Genomic DNA, 25,778 nt, shown 5'->3' on the forward strand with positions numbered 1-25,778 from the left:
AGGGTGGTCAGACCAGTGGCAGTCTTTTATATGTTTTAGGTAATGTCCGACTACGCCGCCCGTGGATTGCGGTCAGGGAGGACCGCCGCTGCAAGGCAGACCGCTGAGGCTGGTGTTGGGGATGCAGCGGGGAATAGTACAACTCCCCACGGGAGGAGTGTAGCCTCAGGGCAGTGTAATAGGATGCTGGGGGTGATGGTGCAGGCGCCGCAGTAATCACACAGAGTCCAATAATGCAGTCCAGGGTCTTTTACTGCAGAACTTATCACAGACCCACCAGGAGTACAGGGTAGGGATGGACCTGGGTGTCTGAGGGCATTCGGGTGAGCTCCACTGGCCAGGGTGAGTGGGTAGGCCTACCGTTCTCTCTCTGCCCTTGCTAACTATCTCCCCCTTTTGTGGCATGATAGCCCACGTCCCTGAGCTTGCCATGTACTACGCCTGTATGGCTTGCGACTCGGGCCTTAGGTACCTGTAGCTTCTCCGTGCTGTACCGGTCCCTCTGTGTGGCGGAGCCTCCAGGCTTCTTAGGCCAAGGGACCTGAAATCCCTTGCGGGTTGGTTATCTGCTGCAGGACCTGCAACCCTGACAGCCTCGGACCCCAGTGTCTGGTTGTGTAGTCTCTCTCTGCCAGGACCGGCTCTCGTCGCCTCTGTCCCTGGCTTTCTGTTCCTCCTTTGACTCCTGGACTCCTCAGCTGCGGCTGACCTGTCCCTCTCTTCTGGGAACCCTTCTGGATGCTTCAGAAGTGGGTCCTGGTCTCCCTAACCCAGCCCTCAGTACTAGTTTTTATAGGGGCAGCCTGCTCCCCCTACTGGCCTGGGACAGGAGGTGCTGCATGCAAATGGTCCATGACCAGAGAACCTCCCTCCTGCTCTCAGACACAGTCTTACAAGTTTGTGGCATCCAGGCCTGGGGTGACACAGATGTGTCACACACCACATGGCCAGATAAGGTTGTAAAATGTTAAAATGACATTTCCCGGTGAATGAATTTGTCTTAAAAAATAACGTAAAAAATATTAAATAAATAATAACACAGTAGGTTCGTTGCTTAGTATAAAAAACAGACTCGCCAATGTAACCTCAATGTAATCACATTGTTCAGCTGGCTGTGCTGAAGAGAACATGCTTAATGCTTAGGTGACAAACCGCCCACCACAGCAGAGTTGTTGAAAGCTGTAACATAGTAGCCTGATCTGTGGCTCTCACCGCTGAACATACAGCCAGGCATGGTCATGTGTGACAATGGGCGGAATCTGATGGTGATGGAGAAATGACAGCCGGAATAGATACGGTTTCCCTCTTTGCCAGTCCTTTCACCGAGCTAAAGAATATGGCTGTGGTGAAATACAACTCCCACTGAGAAGCAGTTTCAAACTGAAAAACATTGGGCTCACCAGAGGATTTTATTCTGAGGGCTCAACATTCTCCCCCGCTCAATAGCCCCATAGCTGCTGCAAAATTTGCACTATCATGAACTCTCCTGATGGAGAAGCCAGGGCCCACCTGATAATTCTCTGGTGGGCCCGTTCAACCCTGCCGAAAAGCAGCCCTGGCTAAGAAATGTGTTTGGGAAGGTTCCCGGACACTCTATGGCTGCATTTTTATTGTGGACTGGCTCAGTACTGTCCCTGGCCACATTCACCTGTCCACGTGTTTGTGGCTAGGCGGTACTTCCCACCTAAGTACACCCTAAGTACACTGGGGAGGGCACGGGTAAAGTTGTGGGACCCATGCTTGTGGAAGGCGGAGACGACACCGGGAGAAATAGTGGCGGCTGGGGATTGAGTATGGACACTCAGCCGCCGCCATGAGGGGGTGGACAGCTTCCGCCTCCACGAGCCTAAAAGGCCACATTTCAAGTGCAAGCAGCTGTCAAAAATTTGGCAGTATAGTATTGCAGCCTGTGGGTGGGTGGGTGGCTGGCTGCATACTTGCGCTTGCATTCCAAGGAATGGGGTAGGGACAACTGAACGCTGCGCTGGGACAAGGACTTGGACAGTGATTGTTGCAAGTCTGCAACGACAGGTGCATGGCGGGAGGCATCTTCCCATGCGCCAAGGATCACTTTTGATGGGCACACTTTTAGGCAGTGACCTGGGAGTCAGAGATGCTTCCAGGGGTCTTCCCCATGCTGTTTCCATGTATTTTCAGCACTGTATGCATGTGTCTGATGTGTCACACACCACATGTCCAGATAAGGTTGTAAAATGTTAAAATGATATTTCCCAGTGAATGCATTTGTCTTGGTTGAAAGCAATGCAAAAGTGAAAAAACGCATCAAAAACGCTACGTGTGAACATAGCCCAAGGTGTGGAGGAGCATTTTTGTTTTTGGTTATTTATTTTGCCTTATATACAAGTCAGTAACCTGGAAAGGATGCTCTTTAACATATTTCCCAGAAAAAATACATTTTGGTTTGAGTTGTGAGTCCGTAAAAGTGGCGTAATACCACTGACAACGTTGTTGACAGCAGTGACCTGGGAGTCAGAAATGCTTCCAGGGGTCTTCCCCATGCTGTCCCCATGTCATTTGAGCACTGTTCCCATCGATTTGGGCAATTTTTAGGCCCTCTGCAGACCGCTGGTGGTAGTCGCCTGAAAAATGCTCGAATTTCCCATTGGGACTTACATTGGGCTCGTTACTCGGACCGAGCACTCGAGCATTCCAATTTGCTCGACTCGAACAACGACTGCTCGCTCATCACTAGAACACAGTTGATCACTAAAGGCTTCTGAAGCTTTCCAAGTGGTTGTAGGTCAACTGAGATTTGGTTAGAGGTGCTGGGCACAATGAAAATGCCATGGACACGATACTAGAGCAGGAGCATGTTACCCAGGCATTACCACTAAATATGTAAACATTAACAATCAAGATATCTATTATGTAACTTATAAAAACACTACAGTACCTAGATCTGCCATCTCTCTGTCATCGCTCTTGTACATTTCAGTATATATCTGTTCTGTCTCTTAAAGCACCACTCCAGCATTTTCATCTGTTTTTGCCTCTGCTCCTGTCCGTCTTCTGCAGTTTGTGACCTGCCGGCTGCTCCAGTGTTTCATGGAGCGATCCGGAGGTCACTAATCAATGTAAGTCTATGAGAGCCTCGCTCTGGCTCTCATAGACTTACATTGAGAGCTTGTGATGTAGCTTCTGAGTTCTGGACACTCCGTAGCTGCACTCACAAGATGGCGCCGCGGGACCGGACCAGCGCCGAAAAACGGTGAAGAGACCAGAGGGTGAGTGTATGACTGGGAGCAAGGAACTTATGTTTAAAGCACCACTCCAGCGGTGAAAAAAAACAATCCGCGGAGTGGTGCTTCAAGGCAGAAGTGACTTTCAGAGACTAAACTGAAACAAGATCTGGATGATGATAAGTTATTTTTGTTTTGGTATGTTAGTGAATCATTAGGCCTCGTGTACACATTCGACCTGGCTTACTACAATGGAGGCACAAGAATGTGTGCTACCTTTCTAGGCTTTGTTGGAAAACAATGAGATTTCTCTGATCCAAACGCCTCAGTGGTAACCTCTATGTTTACATGGATCTGATGTTCTTGAATAAAGGCTGAAATGTTTTAAACTTTCCGCAACAAAGTGCTAGACCCCATTTTGTCTTTCATGTGGAGGAGCCATTATTGTCTGCCTGGTCGAGTCACACGTGTTCTGGTGAGCTGGTGATTGCTTTTTCCTAATCCCGTCAAGCATGCCATGGAATCAATACAAATCTAACATATTTTTTTGCCTATAAATGGAAACATCTGGAGATACAGTAATGTCCCATGGCTGTTTTTTTTAACACACCAAGGCTACATGATTGGGCAAACCTGAATGCCAGAGAGAATTTATAGCCAATACCACAACAAGATGTAATATATATTGCTACATGGTGCACACAGAAACACCTAAGATACCAACCCATATTGCATGTGCAGTTCACCACGCATTTTATTCTCATTGTCTGTTTTATAGTCCCAGTTCTTTCTTAAATGTGTGTCAGCTGTAGATGCTCCAGTACAGTGCCCTTAGTGCCTCCAAGCGACGAACAAAAACACAAGAGACTAAAGGCCCCGTCACACTTAGCGACGCTGCAACGATCCCGACAACGATACGACCTGTCAGGGATCGTTGCTGCATCGCTATGTGGTCGCTGGTGAGCTGTCAAACAGGCAGGCTCACCAACGATCAGGGGAGCAGCGACATCGTGGAAAGAATCTTTCCACGATGTCCTGCTCCTGGTTGCCAGCCTGCTGAAGCAGGAGCAGGCTGGTAACCATGGTAAACATCGGGTTACTAGGGGCACACGCGCACCTAGTAACCCGTTGTTTATCATGGTTATGAGCCTGCTAAAGTGAGCGGTAACCTCCCGCTCACTGTAGCAGAGTGGTAACCATGATAAACAACGGGTTACTAGGTGCGCGTGTGCCCCTAGTAACCCGATGTTTACCATGGTTATCAGCCTGATCGCTGCTCCCGCTGGTCACACACAGCGATGTGTGCTGACCAGCGGGAGGGCAACGACCAAAAAATGGTGCAGGACACTTTGCAGCGATCAGCGACCTCACAGCAGGGGCCTGATCGCTGCAAAGTGTCACACATAGCGACATCACTGGTGAGGTCGCTGTTGCGTCACCAAAACCGTGACACAGCAGCGATCTCGCTAGCGATCTCGCTATGTGAGACGGGGGCTTTAGGGTATGTGCACACGATCAGTGTTTGTTCAAGCTTTGACTCAGGTGTATTTCCACATGAATTCCGCACATGCGTTTTTTTATGCGGCAAAAATGCATGTGTTTTTGAAGCATGCATTCTTGTAAAGGATATATAGATAGATAGGTAGATAGTTATGGGATAGATAGATATTCGTAAGATTAATTAGTGGCTTGCATACTTGTATTAACCTAATAAATAAATAATTTAAAAAAATGATGTGGGGTTTCCCCTATATTTGATAACCAGCCCAGGTAAAGCAGGCATGCGCGGGTTTATATTATCAGGCTGGGAAGGTCCATGGTTATTTTTCCCTTCCCAGCCTAAAAATACAAGCCTGCAGCCACCCCCAAATTGGCGCATCCGTTAGATGCCCGAATTTGGGCACTTTGCCTGGTTATTCCCGATTGCCCTGGTGCAGTGGCAATCGGGGTAAAAGGTTATGGGGTTAATGTCAGCTTTGTAATGTCAGCTGGCATCAAGACCATGGGTTAGTAATGAAGAGGTGTCTATCAGACATTACTAACCCAGTAATAATAAAAAAAACCCACAGAGAAAAAATGCTTTATTTTAAAAAACACTCCCCCACGCATCGTTCACCAAATTATTAAAAAGCAAAAAAGAAAAGAAAGAAGATCCGACGTAATCCAGCGAGTCATAAGTAGTCCAAAAATGGGAATCTAAAAGACATACAAATAGAGTTAAATAAATATTAAGAAGAAACACTCCTTCATTCACCAATTTATTAAGATCCACGCAGCTCCAACGCAATCCGTTGGGGTTCTCACGACGTCCAATGATTCTGTACAGCAACCTATGGAGTGTCGTTCTGAGAACGACACTTCATAGGTCACTTCCTATCATGTCTCATGCTCGATGATGTTACTGAGTTACCAATGTCATTGAGCATGAGACATGACCGGGAGTGACCTATGAAGCATCGTTCTCAGAACGTCGTGGGAACCCCAAAGTGCCTAAATTGGCACATCTAATGGATGCGCCAATTTGGGGATGGCTGCGGGATTGTATTTTTAGGCTGGGAAGGGACCAATATCCATGGACCTTGCCAGCCTGATAATATAAGCCCGCACCTGTTTGCTTTACCTGGGCTGGTTATCAAAAATAGGGTGGACCCCGAGTAATATTTTTAAAATGATTTTTAAAGGATTTTTTTATGATATAGATGCGTCTTTTGGGTGCGTTTGCGCTGCGTAAACGCACTTTACAACACGTCTTTTTTTTTTAACTGCAGATTTACTGCATCTAATGCAAGTTTATGGGGAAATTTCGCACAGAACACTGAGCGTTCCCGCAAGAGAAATTGACATGCTGCAACTCGGAAACTCGCACCACAAGTGATTTTACGCAGAGTAAAAAAGAAGCATAGTGGGCATGGGATTTCTATTAATATTATCTACTGTGCTTGTACTGTACAACACAGCATTTGGACGCAGCGAAAATACGCTGCATCTAAAACTCTAGTGTTCCTGATCGTGGGCACGCAGCCTAAAACTACTTGAAATGCAGAAGGATTCCAATGCAATGGATCTGCTGGCAACAATGTAAAATTATTTCCAAGGATATTTAAAGAGTCCACTACAATTTTTTTAAGTCCCTCTAAAGGAGCAATTGGGAAAAAGCACAATTTTCTATAAAGCATCCCAGGTAATTCTCTTTTCTTCTACAAATTGCATTATTTGTTAGGGGCAGCAAAACATGTTCCAGAACTTCCCACAGATTGATTGTATTGTATGAGAATTTGGGGACCAAGTAAACACCTTGAATATTTGTCATGTTCCTTAAATGATTTGTGATTTTTTTTCAGTGTGGTAGGGTGCATAATCCTGCTGTGGGAAGCCTCTGAGCATTAAGTATCACTGCCATGAAGGGGTGTACTTGGTCTGCTAAAAGTAATGTAACATTTACATTAATGTCAGGAGAACATTGCCCAGGGGATTCGGGCATATGCATCGATGGGGCCATTGTCTATAATGGTGCGTACGGAATCCACGTGTGCTCTGTCGTGCATCATTTTCGGGCGTCTACGTCTGAGTGTCCACCTCCAGTAGGCGTATATGGGCAAAGAGTGTGCAAAGCAGTCATCAAAGCAAAAGGTGGCTACTTTGAAGAACCTAGAATATAAGACATATTTTCAGTTGTTTCACACTTTTTTGTTAAGTATATAATTCCACATGTGTTAATTCATAGTTTTGATGCCTTCAGTGTGAATGTACAATTTTCATATTCATGAAAATACAGAAAAATCTTTAAATGAGAAGGTGTGTCCAAACTTTTGGTCTGTACTGTATACTGTAACTAGTTCAGTGCATGTGAATACGGCAATACTGTACATGTATTTAGCTAAGAAATAAAGAAATAAAAGAAAAAAATGGTGTGGGGTCCCCCTTACTTTATATTAACCAGCTGAGGTAAAGCATACAAGTAGGGGCTGAAGTTGTTATTCTGGAAAAGCCTTGCCAGCCTGAGAATACCAACCCCCAGCTGTCTGCTTTAGCTTGGAAGGTTATCAAAAATGGGGGGGAGCCCACAGTTATTTATTTAAATAATTTAAAAAAAACAAAGTGTGGTCCCCCTATTTTTAATAACCAGCAAAGACTAAGCAGACAGCTGCAGGCTGATATTAATAGGCTGGGAAGGGACCATGGATATTGGCCCCTCCCAGACTAATAACATCAGCCCTTATGCGTTGGCAAGCGGAGTAATGGTTTTGGGGTTAATTTCAGCTTTGTAATGTCAGCTGACATCAAGCCCAGGGGTTAGTAATGGAGAGGCATCCATTACTAACCCCATAGTCAAAAGTAATAAACACACACAGAGAAAAGTCCTTTGATTGTACAAAACACTCCCCTACTCTATTTTACCAATTTATTACCTTTAAAAAATAAAACAATCCAAAAGGAGTCCACCGTAATCCAAAGGAGTCCACTGTAAATCCATCCCACGTTCCACAACGATCCCCAACTCTGCTACATCCAGATGCAGTGCTGAGCTGCGACATCAGTAATGTGACAACTCAGCAACACACTGACAGTAGCATGTTAATCCGGCTGCTGCTATGAGCGCTGACATCAGTAAGCTTATTGCAGTTCATAGCCAATCACTTGCAGCTTGAGAAATTTCTGACACTGCGAGTAGTGACGTCTGAAAGTTACCGCAGTTCATCGGCTATCAACTGAGATAACCTTACTGACGTCAGCACTCGTCACACGCTACTGTCAGTGTGTCCAGGGTGTTGTGCTGAGTAGTCACATTACTGATGTCACCGCTCAGTACTGCATCTGGATGTAGCAATGTTGAGAATTGACGTGGGATGGATTTACTGTATAGGATTACTGTATAGGATTTACTTTATGGATTTACTAATACTCTTTGTATTATTTATTTTTAAAAGGTAATAAATGGGTAAAAAATGGTCTGGGAATGTTTTATACAATTAAAGAACTTTTCTCTGTGTGTGTTTATTACTTTTGACTACAGGATTAGTAATGGGGTGTCTGATAGACATCTCTTCATTACTAACCTCTGGGTGGAAATTACACAGCTGACATCAACCCCAAAATATTACCCCACTTGCCAACTCACCAGGGCAAGTGTAAAGAGCCAGGCAAAGTGCTAAAATTGGCACGTGTAAAGGATGCGCCTTTTCTGGGGCAGCTGTAGGCTGCTATTTTTAGGCTGGGTAGGGCCAAAGATCCAGGGACCTTCCCAGCCTGAGAATACCAGCCCCAAGCTGTCTGCTTAGTTTGGCTGGTTATCAAACATAGGGCACCACACCAAGATAAACCAGACAGCTAAGGGCTGCAGCCCACAACTGTCTGTTTTACCTGTGTTTGTTATCAAAAATAGAGAGGACCCCACGTCTTTTTTTTTAACATATTGCATTAGCTAATAACAGGCTGTGATGGAGCCGGAAGTGCCCACACCACAAAAGCTTGTTGATTGGCTGTGCTGCATCCTTTCAACAAGCTTTGTTCGGGATGCCGAACCCGAACAGTAACACCGACTTCCGGGAGACACTAGGTGTCCGGTATAGACCCTGAACTCTACGCCCATCCCTAGTCCTAAGTCATTTCTATTGGAAAACCACTTTTGTTGCATGTTCTGTATTTTGGTTTGTTTTCTCCTAAATCAGGCTTTGAAAAATGCCCGGTGTGAGAAATGAAAGTGCATGTCCCATCTTTAAAGCGTCTCCTGATTGCAAATGAACTAAACTAGGCATTGTATAGTTAAAGGGCTGCAAAAAAAAAAACGCTTCAGGAAAAAAACTCTTCCAAAATTCTTCACAACTGCTTTAGGAAACAAAAAACTTCTCCAAAAACTCACCAAAGAAGGTGCATTTCCTGAAGTGGTTTGCATTAGAAACCTTGTCGTTTTTGAACATTTCTATAAAACTGTGTGTGCACGTACCCTAATATGTCCCATTTAGCTGATGTGTGTTCTGCATGTAGATGATGTACACACAGTGCCCAGAGAGCCGGTAATGGTATTTCTACATAGCAATGCTTACGTCTTGAATTCCAGTCATTTTATTTTGTCGCAATGATGGATCCTTGTTGTTTAAAGCACAAAACATTACTGGAAATCAACTAATTAAGCAAGCTGTGCAATTCACCTATGAACATCCACTGTTACTAAAAAAAAAAAAAAAAAAAAAAGAAAAAGTTGTTTAATAATTTTCTCCAAAGAGTTCACCACAGTCAAATTGACTAATGTTCTCTTCTGAGGGTCATCATCTCCTAAGCTCCTCCCTCCTGACCTTTTATCTGATCTTTGGACAAATCATTGTTCCTGTTTGCATGGTTTCTGTAGGTCAGGGACAGCACATAAAACTGCAGCAACCTGCAGGCTCCACTTCATTTGTGAACTATCCAGCTAAGCAGGAACAGGAGAAAGAGGACCTGCTACAATGACACGATTGTACCACCAGGGTGTGCTATTGCTCCAGTCCATACTCCTCTTCTCCAGCACTTATTGTGTGAGTACAGAGCCTTAGTGATACATTGGAAATCAAGAATACATTCATTGAGCATTCTTTCTTATTAGATGGTTAATTAGTGTATATGGATTGCAGTGGAGCTATGCAAATGCATTCTTATAATAGTATTAAATAGAATTTATCACTTTTCCTATGTATTTCTTGTTCCAGAACCTGGTGCCAAACACAGATAACTGCTGCATCCTAGATGACCGATTTGTAAGTACATTCTAATTAGGAGTAAGGATCCCTCAGTGATCTGTAGGGTCTTTAAGGACTTTTTTAAGGACTTAATTATTTTGCTTATTGCCTGCTTTTAGGGGGAATACTGTCCAACCACATGTGGAGTCTCAGACTATCTAAACACATACTACACAGAAGTAGACACAGATCTGCAGTATTTCGAAGGACTTCTAAATCAAATTAGAAATGACACAACAACTACTACTGTAATTGTGACTGACATGCAGCAAGTAGGGACAAAGCCCCAAACAGCTCCACAAGGTAAGGAACGAGGCTCATGTAGAGGTTAAAGCAACTCTGACACCAGATTTCACAATGAAACCTGCAATCATTATTAAACACTTGGACCTGATGATGCTGGGTTACTTAATTTGAAAATCCATGCCACAATTGCTTTATAATCCTGAAATTAAGATTAACATTTTAGGATTCCAGCTCTAGTTGAACTCTTAAAACGCTCACTTTAATAGGCAAGGAACATTTTTTCAAAGGATTATGCAGTTATTCTTGCATATATTTTCAAAGTAAGCATACCAGCCTCATCAAGTCCCAGAGATCTGAAATTTAGTGATATATCTGTTTTAACCGTTTGTGGTCTTTGTAAACCTATATGTCCATTATTATACCCTTGGTATTTATTTTAATATATCTTTTCTTAAATATGTAGGGCTTAAAGACCCTACACAGAAATCCAGAACTATGCTGGATGAGATTACAAGATATGAAAGGACAATTACAGAAAATGAAAGGATCATACAGTAAGTAATTTAAATTATAATTAATAGTTCTCTATAGTCTTGAAATGAATGAGAAAGGCAATAAGAAACTGTGGGGATAATGGGAAGAGATACAGTTTTTCTTTGATTTTCCTTCTACTATTTAGAAAGAAGCTTCATATACGATTAAACTTTACAATGCCAGATTGCTACTTTGATAAAAGTTACTTATTACAGTTACTTATAATAATAATAATATATAATATGGTTTTCCAGAAAAAGATATAAAAAATATAAATATATATTATATTTATATATTAAATAATTATATATAAAATAACTATCTAATAATTTAGTATGGAGCAAGCATAAATCCTTCTAATGACCTATTTTACAAAATAAAAGATGCTTCAATCATGAGCTTCTGTTTCATTTATTATCAACAAGTTATTTTGTGCATTTTATATAGAGAACTGCAAGAAATACTCAACTCAAACTCCCAAAAAATTACCCTGCTAAAGCAGAAGATATCAGTTCTGGAGAACCAGTGCCAACAACCATGCAAAGATACCGTCGAAATACTGGAGTTCACAGGAAAAGGTATGGTGTAAGATGAGAGAAAAGATAATTCTTGTCTATGTGAACTGAATCCATCTGCTACTCCTCCAGTTTTTGCCATTCCTAATATGAGAGCAGTATCTATAAGGAATGTTTTTTTCATTGCAGATTGTCAAGAAGTTGCAAATAAGGGAGCACGGACCAGCGGTCTCTACTATGTCAAGCCTCTAAAAGCCAAGCAGCAGTTCCTGGTTTATTGTGAGATTCAGCCATCTGGTGCTGCATGGACCGTTCTACAAAGAGTGAGTGAAAATAAGCTGGAATCATAAAGTGGAGCTCCAGAGAGACTCCTGATGGTGTCAGTCTTTAGTGGGTCTCCATTGCCTAGATACTCTAGTGCCACCTACAGGAAGTAACAATCCTAAAGGTCAATAGTGACCCTTTAACAAGCCTGATCACATGACTTAGGATAAAAAGCCAAGACCAGAAACTCAGTTTGCAGACACTGTGTTTCGGGGTACTGCCCCTCGTCAGTGCAAAGTGTGAGTTCTGGTTTGGCTGGATGAGAGGCGTCAGACCGGTATCTAGGGGTAATATTTCTCCTTGCGGAGAGTGACGTGTTAAGCAGTCACATGGTTCACTAAAACTTACAGATCTGAAAACAGCTTCATAGATTATAATGGGTACGTGTTCTCTGTGAAAAACAAGGATAGAACATGATTGTGAAAAATGGATGTCTGAATGAGGCCTAACAATGTTATCTTGCTGTGTGCAAAGGGTTAATAGGCCAAGTTACTCAATGTGCAACACCTGTGGCAAAGACTCTGTTAAACATTATGGAGTAAGAAAATGCACCATCAAAACCCTGCCAGTTTACACAAAAAAGGCATCAAATCTGCATTGTATGAACTTAACTTCAGGAGATACAATAATATGAAGTCATTTATTTGCTTCCTTTTTCTGTTCTCCAGAGGCTTGATGGCAGTGTGGACTTCAATAAGAACTGGATCCAATATAAAGAAGGATTTGGATATTTGTCACCAACTGACACAACAGAGTATTGGCTTGGAAATGAAAAGATTCATCTACTCAGCACCCAAAGTACAACTCCGTATGTGCTGAGGATAGAACTAGAGGACTGGAGCGGCCGTAAGAGGTGAAAAATGCAAATCATGATCCACGAGCCCCAAACTCAAGAGAAAGTATAGGCTTGTCTTCTGTACTTGTCTGTTCAGAGAATTCAAAGGCCCCGATACATCCAAGTATTTACGCCAGACACTTTGAAATTTTGCTCCTTTTTGCATTTTCATGTCAGTTTCAGCCAGCTCCTCAAAAAAGTGGGGCTGAACAGGGTATGGCGTCGCCTTCACTTAATAAGATATACTTTATTTTATCCCGGAGGAAATTGCGGAAATAATCAATAGTGAGTTTCAGCGTACCTTATGCCATAAATATTTCTCCAGTCCCTGACTGTAGTAAGATTTGTTGCGAGGTGCACAGAGGCTCGCAATACTTTTAAGTCATGCCTTAAGTGCTCAACACTAGTGATGAACGAGCGTACTCGTTTAACCCTCGGGTGCCAAGTATCTTTGGCGTGTTCGTATACAACTGCACAGAAATACATGCTGTCACGCTCCTGCGGGAGAGATGACAGCCAGTCTGAGCATTTCGTTGCGATCCTCATCCAAGTTATAAGGCCTTGTGACTCTCCCTTAAGGTTAAGTCCCCATGATGAGTTTTTGGTGAATTTTTGACACTGTTTATTTTCCTGTGCAAAAAATCGCGGCATCTTAAAGTTCCAGCAAAGTGGATGAGATTTGCAGAAATCTTATGCCCACTGTGCTTTCTTTTTACGCTGCGTAAACTGACCTGTGGTGTGTGTTTCAAATCCACAATATCAAAAACTCAACAAATACTACTCATGGGAACGTAGGTTTATGCAACCAGATAGCTGGCACTGTTGGAAATCTATAGTATATTTTTTATGTATACTGATAATTAAAGAAGGTGTCCACTCCTTTTTTTAATGGCCCTATTGTCCCCCAATGTATTTAACCTGTGCCGATAAGTGTTTTTGTAAATACCTTTAGTTGTCTTTATTGCCTCTGAGTGGCGCTATCGCTGGGCGCTCACAGGCATCCGGTGACTCACGGCTGCAGCCGGCTCTGGCATCCAGTGATGTCATGTCAAGTGAGGCGTGACTCAGTGACGCACTGCCCATGGTGGATGCTGGGATGTGGGCAGGGTTACCCCACCCGTCACACCCAGCATCCCCCACGCTTTCCCTCTCCTGCATTCATTGGGAAAACGCGCGTTGGATGCTGGGTGTGACACGCAAGGTAACCCTGCCCACATCCCAACATCCACCATAGGCGTCATTGAGTCACGCCTCACTTGAAGTGACATCACTGGATGCCAGAGCCGGCTGCAGCCGGGGGTCACGTGATGCCTGTGAGCGGCCAGTGATAGCGCCGCTCAGAGGCAATAAAGACAACTAAAGGTATTTACAAAAACACTTATCGGCACAGGTTAAATACATTGGGGGACAATGGAGCCATTAAAAAAAAGTAGTGGACGACTTCTTTAAGTCTGATCATTTGTTGGTGTTAATGGAGAATATAAGTCTTAACAGCAATTTAAATGTGGTTCTTTAACTTGACCTTTCCTTTTTCCTATACAGCGTAGCAGACTATTCCACATTCAGACTGGGTTCTGAAAAGGATAAGTATCGGCTGACATATGCGTATTTCCTTGGTGGTGATGCTGGAGATGCATTTGATGGCTTTGATTTTGGAGATGATCCAAGTGACAAGTTCTACACCTCTCACAATGGCATGCAGTTCAGCACCTACGACAAAGATAATGACCGATTTGATGGAAACTGTGCTGAGCAAGATGGATCTGGATGGTGGATGAACAGATGTCATGCTGGTCACCTCAATGGCAAATATTATACAGGTAATATTCTTGCATGTAAACTTATGCACATATATTTTGTCAGTAGCAAAATCTTGACTGCATTCAGCCATGGAAACATTTCAGCCATAGAGAGATATATTGTTTCAGTATGGTTGTGATACGTTATTGATTCATACATCTATATGCTAGTATAAAATATATTTTTCACCTACTTGTGTCACATTTTTATACAGTCCCTGACTTCATCCCATTAAAGGGAACTTGTCACCAGGAAAAAACACTATTAACCTGCAGATATGTGCTTAGTCTGCACGTTAATAGTGTTACTAACCTGCCCAGCGCCTGCACCTAGGTGAACAGTGCGGGGAGAAAATAACTTTTTTTCCCCCACAGCATTCGGGTTTCAGTCACAGGGCGGCGCCGGTGCTGGTTCAGTCACCGCTCTGAGTATACAGAGTGACTGCTCGAACCGTGAACCTGACCCTGACTAACAGCCGGCTCCAATACAGAGCCAGTGTCAGTCAGGGGGCGGTTACAGCGGCCGCTCTGTATACTCAGAGCGATGACTGAACCAACCCCAGCGCTGCCCCCATGACTGAAACTGGTACACTGCAGGTGGGAATAAAGTTCATGTTATCCCCACAGCGTTTGGCTAAGTGCAGGTGCCGGGCAGGTTAGTAACACTGCTAACCTGCAAATTAACCCTATATCTGCAAGTTAATAGCATTTTTCTGGTGACAGGTTCCCTTTAAATATTTAATTAGTGTCACTGCTTGACAGTGCTTCTTTTTCAAGTTGATATCTATACAAATTCCACATAAAGGCAAATGGACACAATGAACAGGTAAGGTAGATGTAGGGGAGTCAGAGTGGAGTCAGCAGCTTTGAATGGTGCCCTCGAGTAATGCAAGGCAAATGTATGGCTGGCTTCAGATTCAGGGTACAGCTTCACAAACCTTTGGCTGTTATCGCATGAACCAAGATTTTCATGCTAGATGGTTAAAAAATCATTTTTAATAATTGTTTCCCCTTTCACTTCTTTCAGATGGCACCTATTCCGAGTCTGATACTACTGGTGGTTATGACAATGGAATCATCTGGGCAACATGGCGCAGCCGTTGGTATTCCATGAAGAAAGCATCAATGAAAATCATTCCTTTGAGCCGATATGGAGACAATGATGACCAGCAGTTTTCAAAGGATGGAAAGGTCGGATCTCAGGGCCGCGGAGATTTCTAGAATTGTGACTCTTTACCTGTTTCACACTGAACATTTCTCCTATTCTCAGCCTCACACCATACCTCCTCATGTCTTCTCTAGATCCTGTTTACAAATAAAGTATACCAAGCATGGAAAGAATCGGTGTTGCTATTGCAAGTGCTGTTTTCTGCTGCGCTTGCTATCCTTGTTTTATCCTCAAAAGTAATATTAAGAAAGTGAATTGGAAAATATAATTATTGAATGTCTCCTATACAGATTAGAAAACAATCAAAGGGGTTCTCCAGGACTAAAGCATTCATGATGTTTATCCTATCAGCAGGGTCAGACTCATGGAAGCCCGATGACCATCATAACAACAGTTCTAATGACTGGTGGCCTCCAGGGGTCAAAACCCAAAATGTTTTAGTCCCCTTAAATTTAATTCAGTATCACAGTTTTTCCCTGAGTGTCTAGAAACGCCTTTTCTAGAACTGTCATTATACTGTAGATACTCCAATGGTAACAATAGATGGTTCTCAATCATATTACAAAGTACAGATGTTTGTGACAGCCTTTGTTCAGGTTCTGGGGGAACTAATTGTGTATTGCCCATTTCTGTAATTTCCTTACTTGTTTGTAGCCAAGAAACATTAATATACTAATCTTGTTCATGCACAAATAGCAGAATTTGAAAAAAAAATGGTTAGTATTTATCAAAGGGAATCTGTCAGCTGTTTTTTATATGTAATCCAAGGGGCTGAGAGCCTGATTCCACTGATGGGTCATTTATTAGGCTATGTGTTGACATTTAAACAAACAAATCTGAGTTTTAGCAGCAGCAGATTATCACTACAGGATTAGGTGTCTCATGCCATGTAGTCGTGCTGAGTAGCCCCACCACCACTGATTAGCAGCTTCTGTCAATATACAGTGTACACAGGAAGCTGCCAATCAGTGGTGTGGATGGGGTTATACAGAGCTCAGTATTCTGAGCACTGCTAGATCTGCAGCAGAGAAAACAGGGATTTTATCAAATTGACAGCAAGCAGCCTGGCAAGTGACACATCGCTGGAATTAGGGTCTCATTCCTTACACCATGCTGCCCTTAGATTGCATAGCAAAAGCCTGCTGACATATTCCCTTTAAAGGAAACCTGTCGGTACAAGTTAAATGACACAATATATCAGCATGCTTCTGATTGTATGTTGATGCAGTTCTACACATGTATGAACTGTTAGTCTTGGACCAGTTTCACACATCCAGATATTTCCGGTACCGGAGATATCCGTGCCCCATGTGGCCGTGTGCCCATGTGTGTTTTACGTGTGGCATCCGTGTACAGCAAGTGTGTCGCATCTGGATCACACGGATGGGCGCCTGGGAAACAGCGCTACAGGTAGCGCTGTTCCCAGGCACCAGTCCTGAACGCTGCCGTCATCATGGTTCCCGGCTGGCGCTGTGATCTGCACTAGCAGAGACCATGATGAGGGTAGTAGTACTGTACTCTTCGTGTCCCCACCTGTAAAATTAAGAATAAAATAATAAAATCCATATACTCGCCTCTCCTAGGTGTCCCCCCCCCCCCCCTTTGTCATCCATGCAGCCGCTGCTGCAGAGAATCCGGGGAGAATGAGCCACTCCAGAGCTGCGCTCAGTGAGTGACAGGACACCACTGCTGAGCTGCAGCTCCGGAGCAGCTCATTCTCCCCGGCTCCTCTGCACCAGCGGTTACATGGATGACAGCGGGGGAAACCTAGGAGAGGTGAGTATATGGATTGTATTATTTTATTCTTAATTTTACAAGTGGGGACACAGAGTACACTACTACTACCCTCATCATGGTCCCTGCCGGTACTGATCACAGCGCCGGCAGGGAACCATGATGACGGCAGCGTTCAGGACCGGTGCCTGGGAACAGCGACATTCCCAGGTGCCGGTACGTGTCACACGGATGACACAAGGATGTCATCCGTGTGGTACGTTTTGTGGACCTTGTGCCCAAAAAAAATGGACTTGTCTCCTTGTGGAGCACACGGACACACAGTCCGCAAAAACACACTGAGGTGTACACAGACCCATTGATTTGAATGGTCTATGTGTGTCAGTGTCTCCGGAACGTGTGGAAACTGTCACCACTCGTACTGGAGATACTGATGTGTGAAAGAGTCCTAAACATGAGTGAAAAAAGTGCCACTGACAGCAGTTGTCTGACCGATGCTACAGCAAGGTCAGTCTCTTCATCACCAGCACACCGGCTCTGCCTGTATTGATTCCCCCATGGGCACAGCTTAGCATGTGGAGCATGAAGTCAATCAAAGCAGAATGGGCATGCTAACAGCAAGTAGTTAGGGACTAGTTTCTGTTGCACCTCCAGTATGACTTTTGGACCTTACTAAGCCATTCTTTTATGCTTTTTCTTTAATACAAAAAAAAAACAGGCCACATTTCTTTAGTTTGCTGAATCTAATTTCATACTTGCTTTGGTCTGTATGTCCATTGTTACAATCAGTGTGGCACAAGTTTTTCTCATAAAAAAAAAAAATTCCAAGTCGGGAAGGTAGGCCCCGTGCACACGTTGAGTATTTGGTGAGCGTTTTTTACCTCCATTTCTGCACCATTAAGTAAAATAGGTTAGTTGCATTTTTTCGAAAATCTGCAACATCAAAACTCACCAAATACTTATCATGTGAACGTAGCCTAAGAGTATGTGCCCACGTAGCGTTTTACAAGCGCTTATGCTGCGGAATTTACGCAGCGTAAACGCTTGTGAAACGCTTGGTAATCCATCCCCCATGGTCCCCAATGAGAAGCCGCAATTTCAATGCCCATGCTGCGGATTTTTCCGCAGCGTTTTTGATGCGCTCAAAAATCCGCAGCATGTCAATTAATTTTGCGTTTACGCATGCGGAATTGCCTTGTCAATGCAATAAAAAACGCAAGGCAATTCCGCATGTCCCAAACGCATCATAAACGCGTATAAAACGCTTGTCAAATTACGCAAGCGTTTTTCCGGGGAAGACATGCTTCATTTCTGCAATGTGGGCACATCGCCTTACACAGCCAGCATCTGGCTCTAAGGCCATGTGCACACGTTGAGTATTTGGTCAGTATTTTACATCAGTATTTGTAAGCCAAACCAGGAGTGGGTGATAAATCCAGAAGTGGTGAGGTGTTTCTATTATACTTTTCCTCTGATTGTTCCACTCCTGGTTTTGACTTACAAATACAGAGGTAAATATCTCACCAAACACTGAGCGTGTGAACGTGGCCTTACTTCGGTTCGGTCAGACAAGCATTAAAACAAACGGTTAGCATATGGACAGCACGCTGAACAATGCAAGTATCTGTATTTTGGATCAGACTTACTCAATAGAAATCAATGGGTGTGCAAAAAACAGATGTATTTTTCTCTTTAACCCCTTCACCCCCGGGCGATTTTCCGTTTTTTGTTTTCGTTGTTTCCCCCCTTCTTCCAAGAGCCCTAACTTTTTTTTTTTTATTATTTATACTGCCATATAGCTGTATGAAGGCTTGTTTCTTGTGGGACAGGTTGTAGTTTTGAATGGCTCCATTTATTCTACTACATAATGTGCTGGAAAAAATTCCAAGTGCAGTGAAATAGCAAAAAAAAGTTCAATTCTGCAATGTTTTTTTGTTTTTTTTATTTACCATGCTCAATATATGATAAAACTGACCTGACAATATGATTCCCCAGGTCAGTATGAGTACGCAGATATCAAAGATGGATAGTTGTTTTTTTCCATTGGAGTCTTGGAAAAAAATTCTGAAATTTGTCAAAAAAAAAATCAATTTTGCTTTTGCTGCCATTTTCCCGAGACCTCTAACATTCAAATTTTTCGGGATATGGGGCTGTGTAAGGACTTATTTTTTGCGCCCAAAGCTGGCGTTTTTACTGATACCCAGTACAAAATGGACATATGGGTGGTTTATAGATGACAATATAGATGAAAAATCAACTGATTTTCTGGCTCATCTGAACCCAGCCTTAAAATGTAAAAAAAAATTGTTTTTTTTCATTAACTCATTGATGTGATCTGTAACTTGGAACAAAAATGAAAAAGTCCAAGTTTTTTTCTTTGCATACAATCAGTCCACGAATAAACTTGGACTTGTGAAACACCCATAGACTATAGTTGGTACTTGTTATATCAGTGAAAAACACAGATACAACCTATACATGAAAAACAGATGTCTGAATGAGGCCTTAGGAACGGAGAACAGCTGTTTTTTCTCACTTATGCTAAGTTCACATGAGCTTATAAAAAAAATTGTCAAGTTTTAATTGGGGAAAAAACAGACGACTTTCATCACAATTGTTATCCATATGTGATACTTATGGCAGTTATTAAAATTTACAAGACAAAATACAATTTCATATGTTAAAGAACTGCAATGTATCCATACAATCGCATGCTATATGATTGATCCGTTTGAAATACAATTTTTTTTTTTTTGCACACCCATAGACTTGAATAAGCGAATCTCATCCTTCACACGAAAGAAACTAGTGCATGCTGTGATTTTTGTTCACCCACGCATTCAGTCTGTGAAATAATATCCACACATCTGAACAGCCTAATTGAATAATATTGGTCCTACCGCTGTCCGTGTGATGTCAGTTTTTTCATGGACAGCGCTTGAACCAAAAATAATAGTCGTGTGAACTTGGTCATATCAAGGCTGATAATTCAGGAAATAACCATATTCATTTGTGTAGAATGGATTTTTATTTGCAGAAATTTCTACAGCAAATTGGCTACATGTGAACATACCTTAAAAAGCCCCCAAAATCCTTTGCCTATATACTAGTTACTTTCACAGTTAATCAATAGTAATATATAACACAAGCTCTACATGTGCAATAACTGTAAATGGGACAGATCTAGCAGCTGCTGCGGCTTCTTTTTGCTGCAATGTGTAGGTGAGTTGCAATATTTTAATCTGTTGTTCTCTTTCATTATAGGGTGGGGACATATAAATTGACAGATTTTAATTCAAGCTCCAGATTTGTGGAATATGGAATACACCAGATCTTTCAGTCTGGAAAATTGCACTATGTCCTGTAGAAAGAAGACACATTAAATTACATTTAACATTAAAAATAAAGTCTTTTTAATTTATCTCAAAAGGTATTTTTATTTAGTAATGCCATGCGATTATAATATATAATACAAATATGTTTTACCAAAATCTAATGACATTGGCTGGAAACTCCTTTTTAGATGTCTAAATAGTGGCTGAGAGCTAATAGGTGATTTGAGAAGCAGGACCCCGCACTGAGTTTTTATCATGGGGGAGTCAGAGCCACGGCCCCACTATCAGTATTTGGTCAGTATTCGGTCAGTATTTTTTCTCAGGAGTGGGAGCCAAAACCAGGTGAGGAATAATAAGAGAAAAGGTTTAATAGAAACAAGTCACCAATTCTGCATTTATCACCCACTCCTGGTTTTGGCTCCCACTCCTGAGAAAAAATACTGACCAAATACTGACAGTGGGGCCGTGGCCTTATTCTAACATCAGGAATCCTAATTGTGTGTTATGCTGGTGTTGTTCACATGCCCGCGTATATGCTATTTGAATACTAGTGGTCACGTGCTAACTAGTGTTGAGCGAGTATGTTCTGTTAACCCTTTCGCCGAGTATGCTCGGGCCGAGCTCCGAGTATTTACAGCTGCTTGGTGATATGGTTGAATCGCTCCGTGTGCATGATTTGCGACTGTTTGACAGTTTTATTACATGGGAGGAATGTGTAAGAAATAGACATTCCTCACATGTAATAAAGCTGTCAAACAGTTGCAAATCATGCACACGGGAGCGATTCTAACACATCACCGAGCAGCTGTAAATACTCGGAGCTCGGCCCGAGCATACTCGGCGAAAGGGTTAACAGAACATACTCGCTCAACACTAGTGCTAACCACTATCTCTTTCGCTTATCTCAATACTTTATTGAACATTAAAATGGAGTAGAACCTCAAGGCTACATTCCCACAATGAGTATTTGGTGAGTTTTTGATGCTGTAGATTTTGATCCTGAGAAAAAATACTGACTGAATACTGATAGTGGAAACTTGGGCTGGAAATCTCCTTGCTTCCACCACCAAGATTGTTTTTTACGTTAGCATTGATCCCTTAGAGCTATAACTTTTTTATTTTTCTGTCGACATAGTTGAATGACACCATCCATTTTACCTTACAATGTACTGAAAAAAAAAAATCCAAATCTATAAAATAGTGAAAAAAATTGCAATTCCCATTGCATCGTACTCTGACCAATACATACTTACAAAGTTACTTTCTCCGTCTCCTCCGCAGCTGTGCTGTGATCCTCTCATGCAAGAGAAACGGAGCACAGCCCACTAACACTCGGCCCATGCTCACATCGAAACCGATGCTATACGCTACTGTGATTCCAGCCTTAGGCCACGGCCCCACTATCAGTATTTGGTCAGTATTCGGTCAGTATTTTCTCTCAGGAGTGGGAGATAGATGCAGAACTGGTGACTTGTTTCTATTATACCCTTTCTCTGATTATTCCTCACCTGGTTTTGACTCCCACTCCTGAGAGAAAATACTGACCGAATACTGATAGTGGGGCCGTGGCCTTAAAGACATGTTACATAGCCTGCATCTACCTGACATATATTTTGCGCTGAGTCGTTAATATATGGATATTTTTTAATTGCATTACTGCTATATGTAATATACTGTACATATAAGTGATACATAGCAAAAATAGCAATAATAGCACTCAAAATAATAAATATATTGAATATTTACAAAAAAAAAAAGAAAAAAAAAATGCAAAAAAATGGATGAAAATCGGATAAAAGCACTAATCAAAATAAATCCATTTGTCTGGTGCGCCCAAAAAGAAATGACATCTGAATTGGGTCCAAAATTTTATTTTTTTTTACAATCAAAGAAGTGGAGACCTTTGATTTTCATAGATGTCAACTTTCTTCTGAGCTTGGAAGGTGAAATAGGAGTTATCCATTTCTATTTGCTCAACATGCTCTTATAGGACATAGAAGACAAGATTGCACTGATGCTTTAAATGGATTGTTGTTCAACAAGAACAATAGAAATACATATTGTTATTATAGAATATAAGGTCAAACACTAGCCAATAAACAGTTATACATAGCTGTAAATCATCAATAAACATAATACACAACAACGGTGTACTATGAACTAACTTCTCTGTCAGTATACTACTTGACTTAGGTATTTAATGCAATAAAATAGAAAATCGAAGTTTTGTGGAAAAAAAGCATATGACACAAACCGTGAAACCTTTATTTCAGTGGTTTAAAAAAATGTATTTCTTTCATTAGTTAAATGAATGCTGCATTTTATGAACAATCAAAAACAAATCAGCAGTTGTAAAGTTTGCCTGAGGTCATCAGCTTAAAAAAGCCAACTTCGAACAAACTTGGCACCAGCTATTCCAGCTATCAGGTCCAAGAGGAAACCTGGCCTTCACCATTTAACTTCTATACAGGGATCTGAACTTACAACAGGGTATCCTGGGTTGTGTCCACAGAATAGCTGCTGACTGGAGACGCAAGCCTGAAGCTAGATTAATTAAAGTAGCAGGGTCAGTAACTGGAGGGAGAAAATCAAGAGACAGTACCATAGGGATATTTCTGGTGTCAGGTACCAGAAATTCAGCCAAAGCAGTGTCAAACTTACCAAGGTCAAGATTAGGGGAAAAGCAAAGAAAGACAAAGTTGAGGTCACATGCCAATGCCGGGTCAGGAGCAAAATACAAGAAGAGAACATCAGCAATATATGAAAATCAAATACAATAAATATCAACTCACCGCAGACTGCTGGGTGAGCACTGCCTCATAAGCCACAACAGGTGGCTAATTACATATTCATTCTCCCTGGCTTAGCAACACCACAAGACACAGCCACACCAGTGTTCCTAGTTGGACAGTGCCCCCACATAGTAAATGGCAACAGAGGCAAATGTTGATCAGGTCCAGATAAGGATACAGCAAAAAAAAATAAAGTAGACTTTTTAATCCTTCTTGCACTGCAATTTCTAGTGTCCCGATGGTGGTTCCTTCCTGTGCAGTGCCTTGGTCTTTCAGCATTGAACACTCCCCTCTGCTCTGAGAGTTGCAATTTCCATGTAAGGGTTGATTAAAACATAATTTTCTCTGTCTTTCTGATGCATCACAGGTGTGAGGGTCGAGGCATTGAGTGTCGGAGCTCCAATTCCAATCAAAATTATCCCCCCCCCCCCCCCACTGTAATTTAGGTTTGTTACCAAAATTTACAAACTTTCTGCTGTATGCAATAAAGCAATCAAACAAGAACAATTTAAATAGATCAACACTAATAATATAATAAGTGGTTTCTCCAAATTCTACACAAAATGCTACATTTAATGACTACTTCAGTCTCATAATTATTCAGCCCCCTGAATAGGATCCTTCTTAAGAGCGCATATTTGTTTCTAGTACACTTGATGTTACTAATCAAGGGCTTCATTAAAACACTTCAAATACCTTAACTTCCTGGAGTTTTTTGATGCTTGATTGCATGTTCGAAATATGGCTAAGTCAACGGATTAGAAAAAGATAGCAAAGGCATTGATTGTTCCTAGAGATACAGTTGGAAACATAGCTTGCAATCCTAACTTAAAGGAACACTGTGTACATTGGATGTGACCGAAAGTGGAAGCAAGAGCACAAATGGTTCAACAGAGTTAAGTTTAAAGTTAAAGGAACTCTGGCTACACTCCCTGGATGTGGCAGAAAGAAACCATCACCGTCTGCTAACGATTTCTGAAGAAACAGATGGCCAAAAACCCTCAAGTGACAGCAAAAGACATACAGCAAGATTTGGTTGCAGCAGGCACTGAGGATTTAGTTTGCATAGTAAGGCGCATACTAAGCACTGAAGGTCTCTGTGCCCAAACCCCAAGATGCACACTCTACTAACCTAAGAACATAAAAAAGTTGTCTCAAATATACTCATAACCATATAAATAAGCCACAGAAGTATGGGATTCAGTTCTGTGGAGCAATAAAACAAAACTGGAACTTTCTAGGCCTATAGATCAACAGTATGCCTTGAGAAGGAAGAATGAAGCATATGCTGAATAGAGCACCCTGCCTACAGGGAAGCATTGCGGTGGCTCGGATATGCTCTTGGGCTGCTTTGCTTCCTCTAGCAAAGGAACCTGTATCATGTGGAGGGCATGATGGATTCAATTAATTATTAGGAAATTATTTCAAGCATACCTCAAAGTCCACCAAGCCTTTTGATTTCAGAAAAAGTCCCACTAGACTTTGGAGTGACTGACATTGTAACATGTCTTGAAACCAATAGAAATAATTGGATTGAAAGCAGTTGCAGCAAGAATATTAGTGAACTGAAGGACATTGCTTATGAGGATTCCTCAGAAACACTGCTAGAAATTGTATATGGCTAAGGGTGCCAGCTGTATAGTTCAGCTATATAGCACAGCTATATTGATTGGGCTCAGAGCAACATCTGGACTCAGCTCCTAATATCATCTGATAAAGCAAGTACACTCATCTGTTGTAAATGTACGGCAGGCATCGCTAAGGGGTTAAACAAAAGAGATGGTCCACTGTGTCTAGTATGCATAGTGTTGTAAAAAAGTATTTGCCCTCTTCCAAATTTCTTCTATTTTTGTGTATTCATCACACTTCATTCTTCCAGATCATCAAAGTACTTTTAATATTAGACAAGGATAACCTTAGTAAACCCAAAGGGAGGGATTGATCATAAGGACAATTTTTAAAGGAAGCCACACGCTGCCTGATCGATGGGTACCAGGCTGTATGATTTCAGCAACGTATGTTTGACTCTGAAAAGCTGTGGTGTTTCAGAGAAAGCTTTAAAACTTTAAATGCCACCGGGCACCAAGTTGCACAGGTGACTAGTTGGAAAGGCCTAGTTGGTCCCCTGTGGCTTCTTCTCACCAACTGCCAATGACTCTCACGTGCCTCCCTATACATGCTTACAGGAAGACACCTGTCACTCCAAGGGAGCAGGTGAGGAGAAGCAGGCGGTTTTCAAAGCCTGTTTTGCTTTGAAACACCACATTGTTTCAGAGTCAAGCATACATGGCTGAAATCAGGCTGCTAGTATCTGATACAGGCTGCATGTTAGTTTGGGCACATCTATAACACTTCTGTCTAGAGCTGTTTTTTCAACTTTTTATTCCAACCTCACTGCTGTAATAAGAATTGTAAAATTCTGAAAAGTTGCAATTCATACATTTGAAGTATACTTTTCCTAACATCCACCGAACATGTATGGTCTATGCTGGGTGCATGTGTATGTATCAGTATTAGAAGCTGGGGTGCCAACGGGTTGCACATTGCTGCCATCTTGGACCTCCTGTGAAGCCAAGCCTCTGG

At 42.1% G+C, this 25,778-nt stretch overlaps 1 protein-coding gene across 2 annotated transcripts; it reads left to right on the plus strand.

The window, feature by feature from the left end:
- Positions 1-9,553: 9,553 nt before the first annotated feature.
- FGG (fibrinogen gamma chain) lies at positions 9,554-20,497 on the plus strand. Of its 2 annotated transcripts, XM_073645147.1 has the most exons (10): positions 9,554-9,712; positions 9,884-9,931; positions 10,033-10,216; positions 10,623-10,713; positions 11,141-11,271; positions 11,398-11,531; positions 12,201-12,385; positions 13,910-14,187; positions 15,194-15,357; positions 20,333-20,497. In XM_073645147.1, exons 1-10 carry the CDS (start codon positions 9,644-9,646, stop codon positions 20,345-20,347), a joined length of 1,299 nt encoding a protein of 432 aa, XP_073501248.1. In that variant the 5' UTR covers positions 9,554-9,643; the 3' UTR covers positions 20,348-20,497. The 2 variants fall into 2 exon arrangements, with proteins under 2 accessions (XP_073501248.1, XP_073501238.1); XM_073645137.1 differs by lacking the exon at positions 20,333-20,497 and having other exon boundaries at positions 15,194-15,507.
- The last annotated feature ends 5,281 nt before the right edge of the window (positions 20,498-25,778 follow it).

Source organism: Phyllobates terribilis, unplaced genomic scaffold (assembly GCF_046119375.1).
Source record: "Phyllobates terribilis strain yellow unplaced genomic scaffold, ASM4611937v1 Scaffold_1__5_contigs__length_1240528914, whole genome shotgun sequence".
Lineage (NCBI taxonomy): Eukaryota > Metazoa > Chordata > Amphibia > Anura > Dendrobatidae > Phyllobates > Phyllobates terribilis.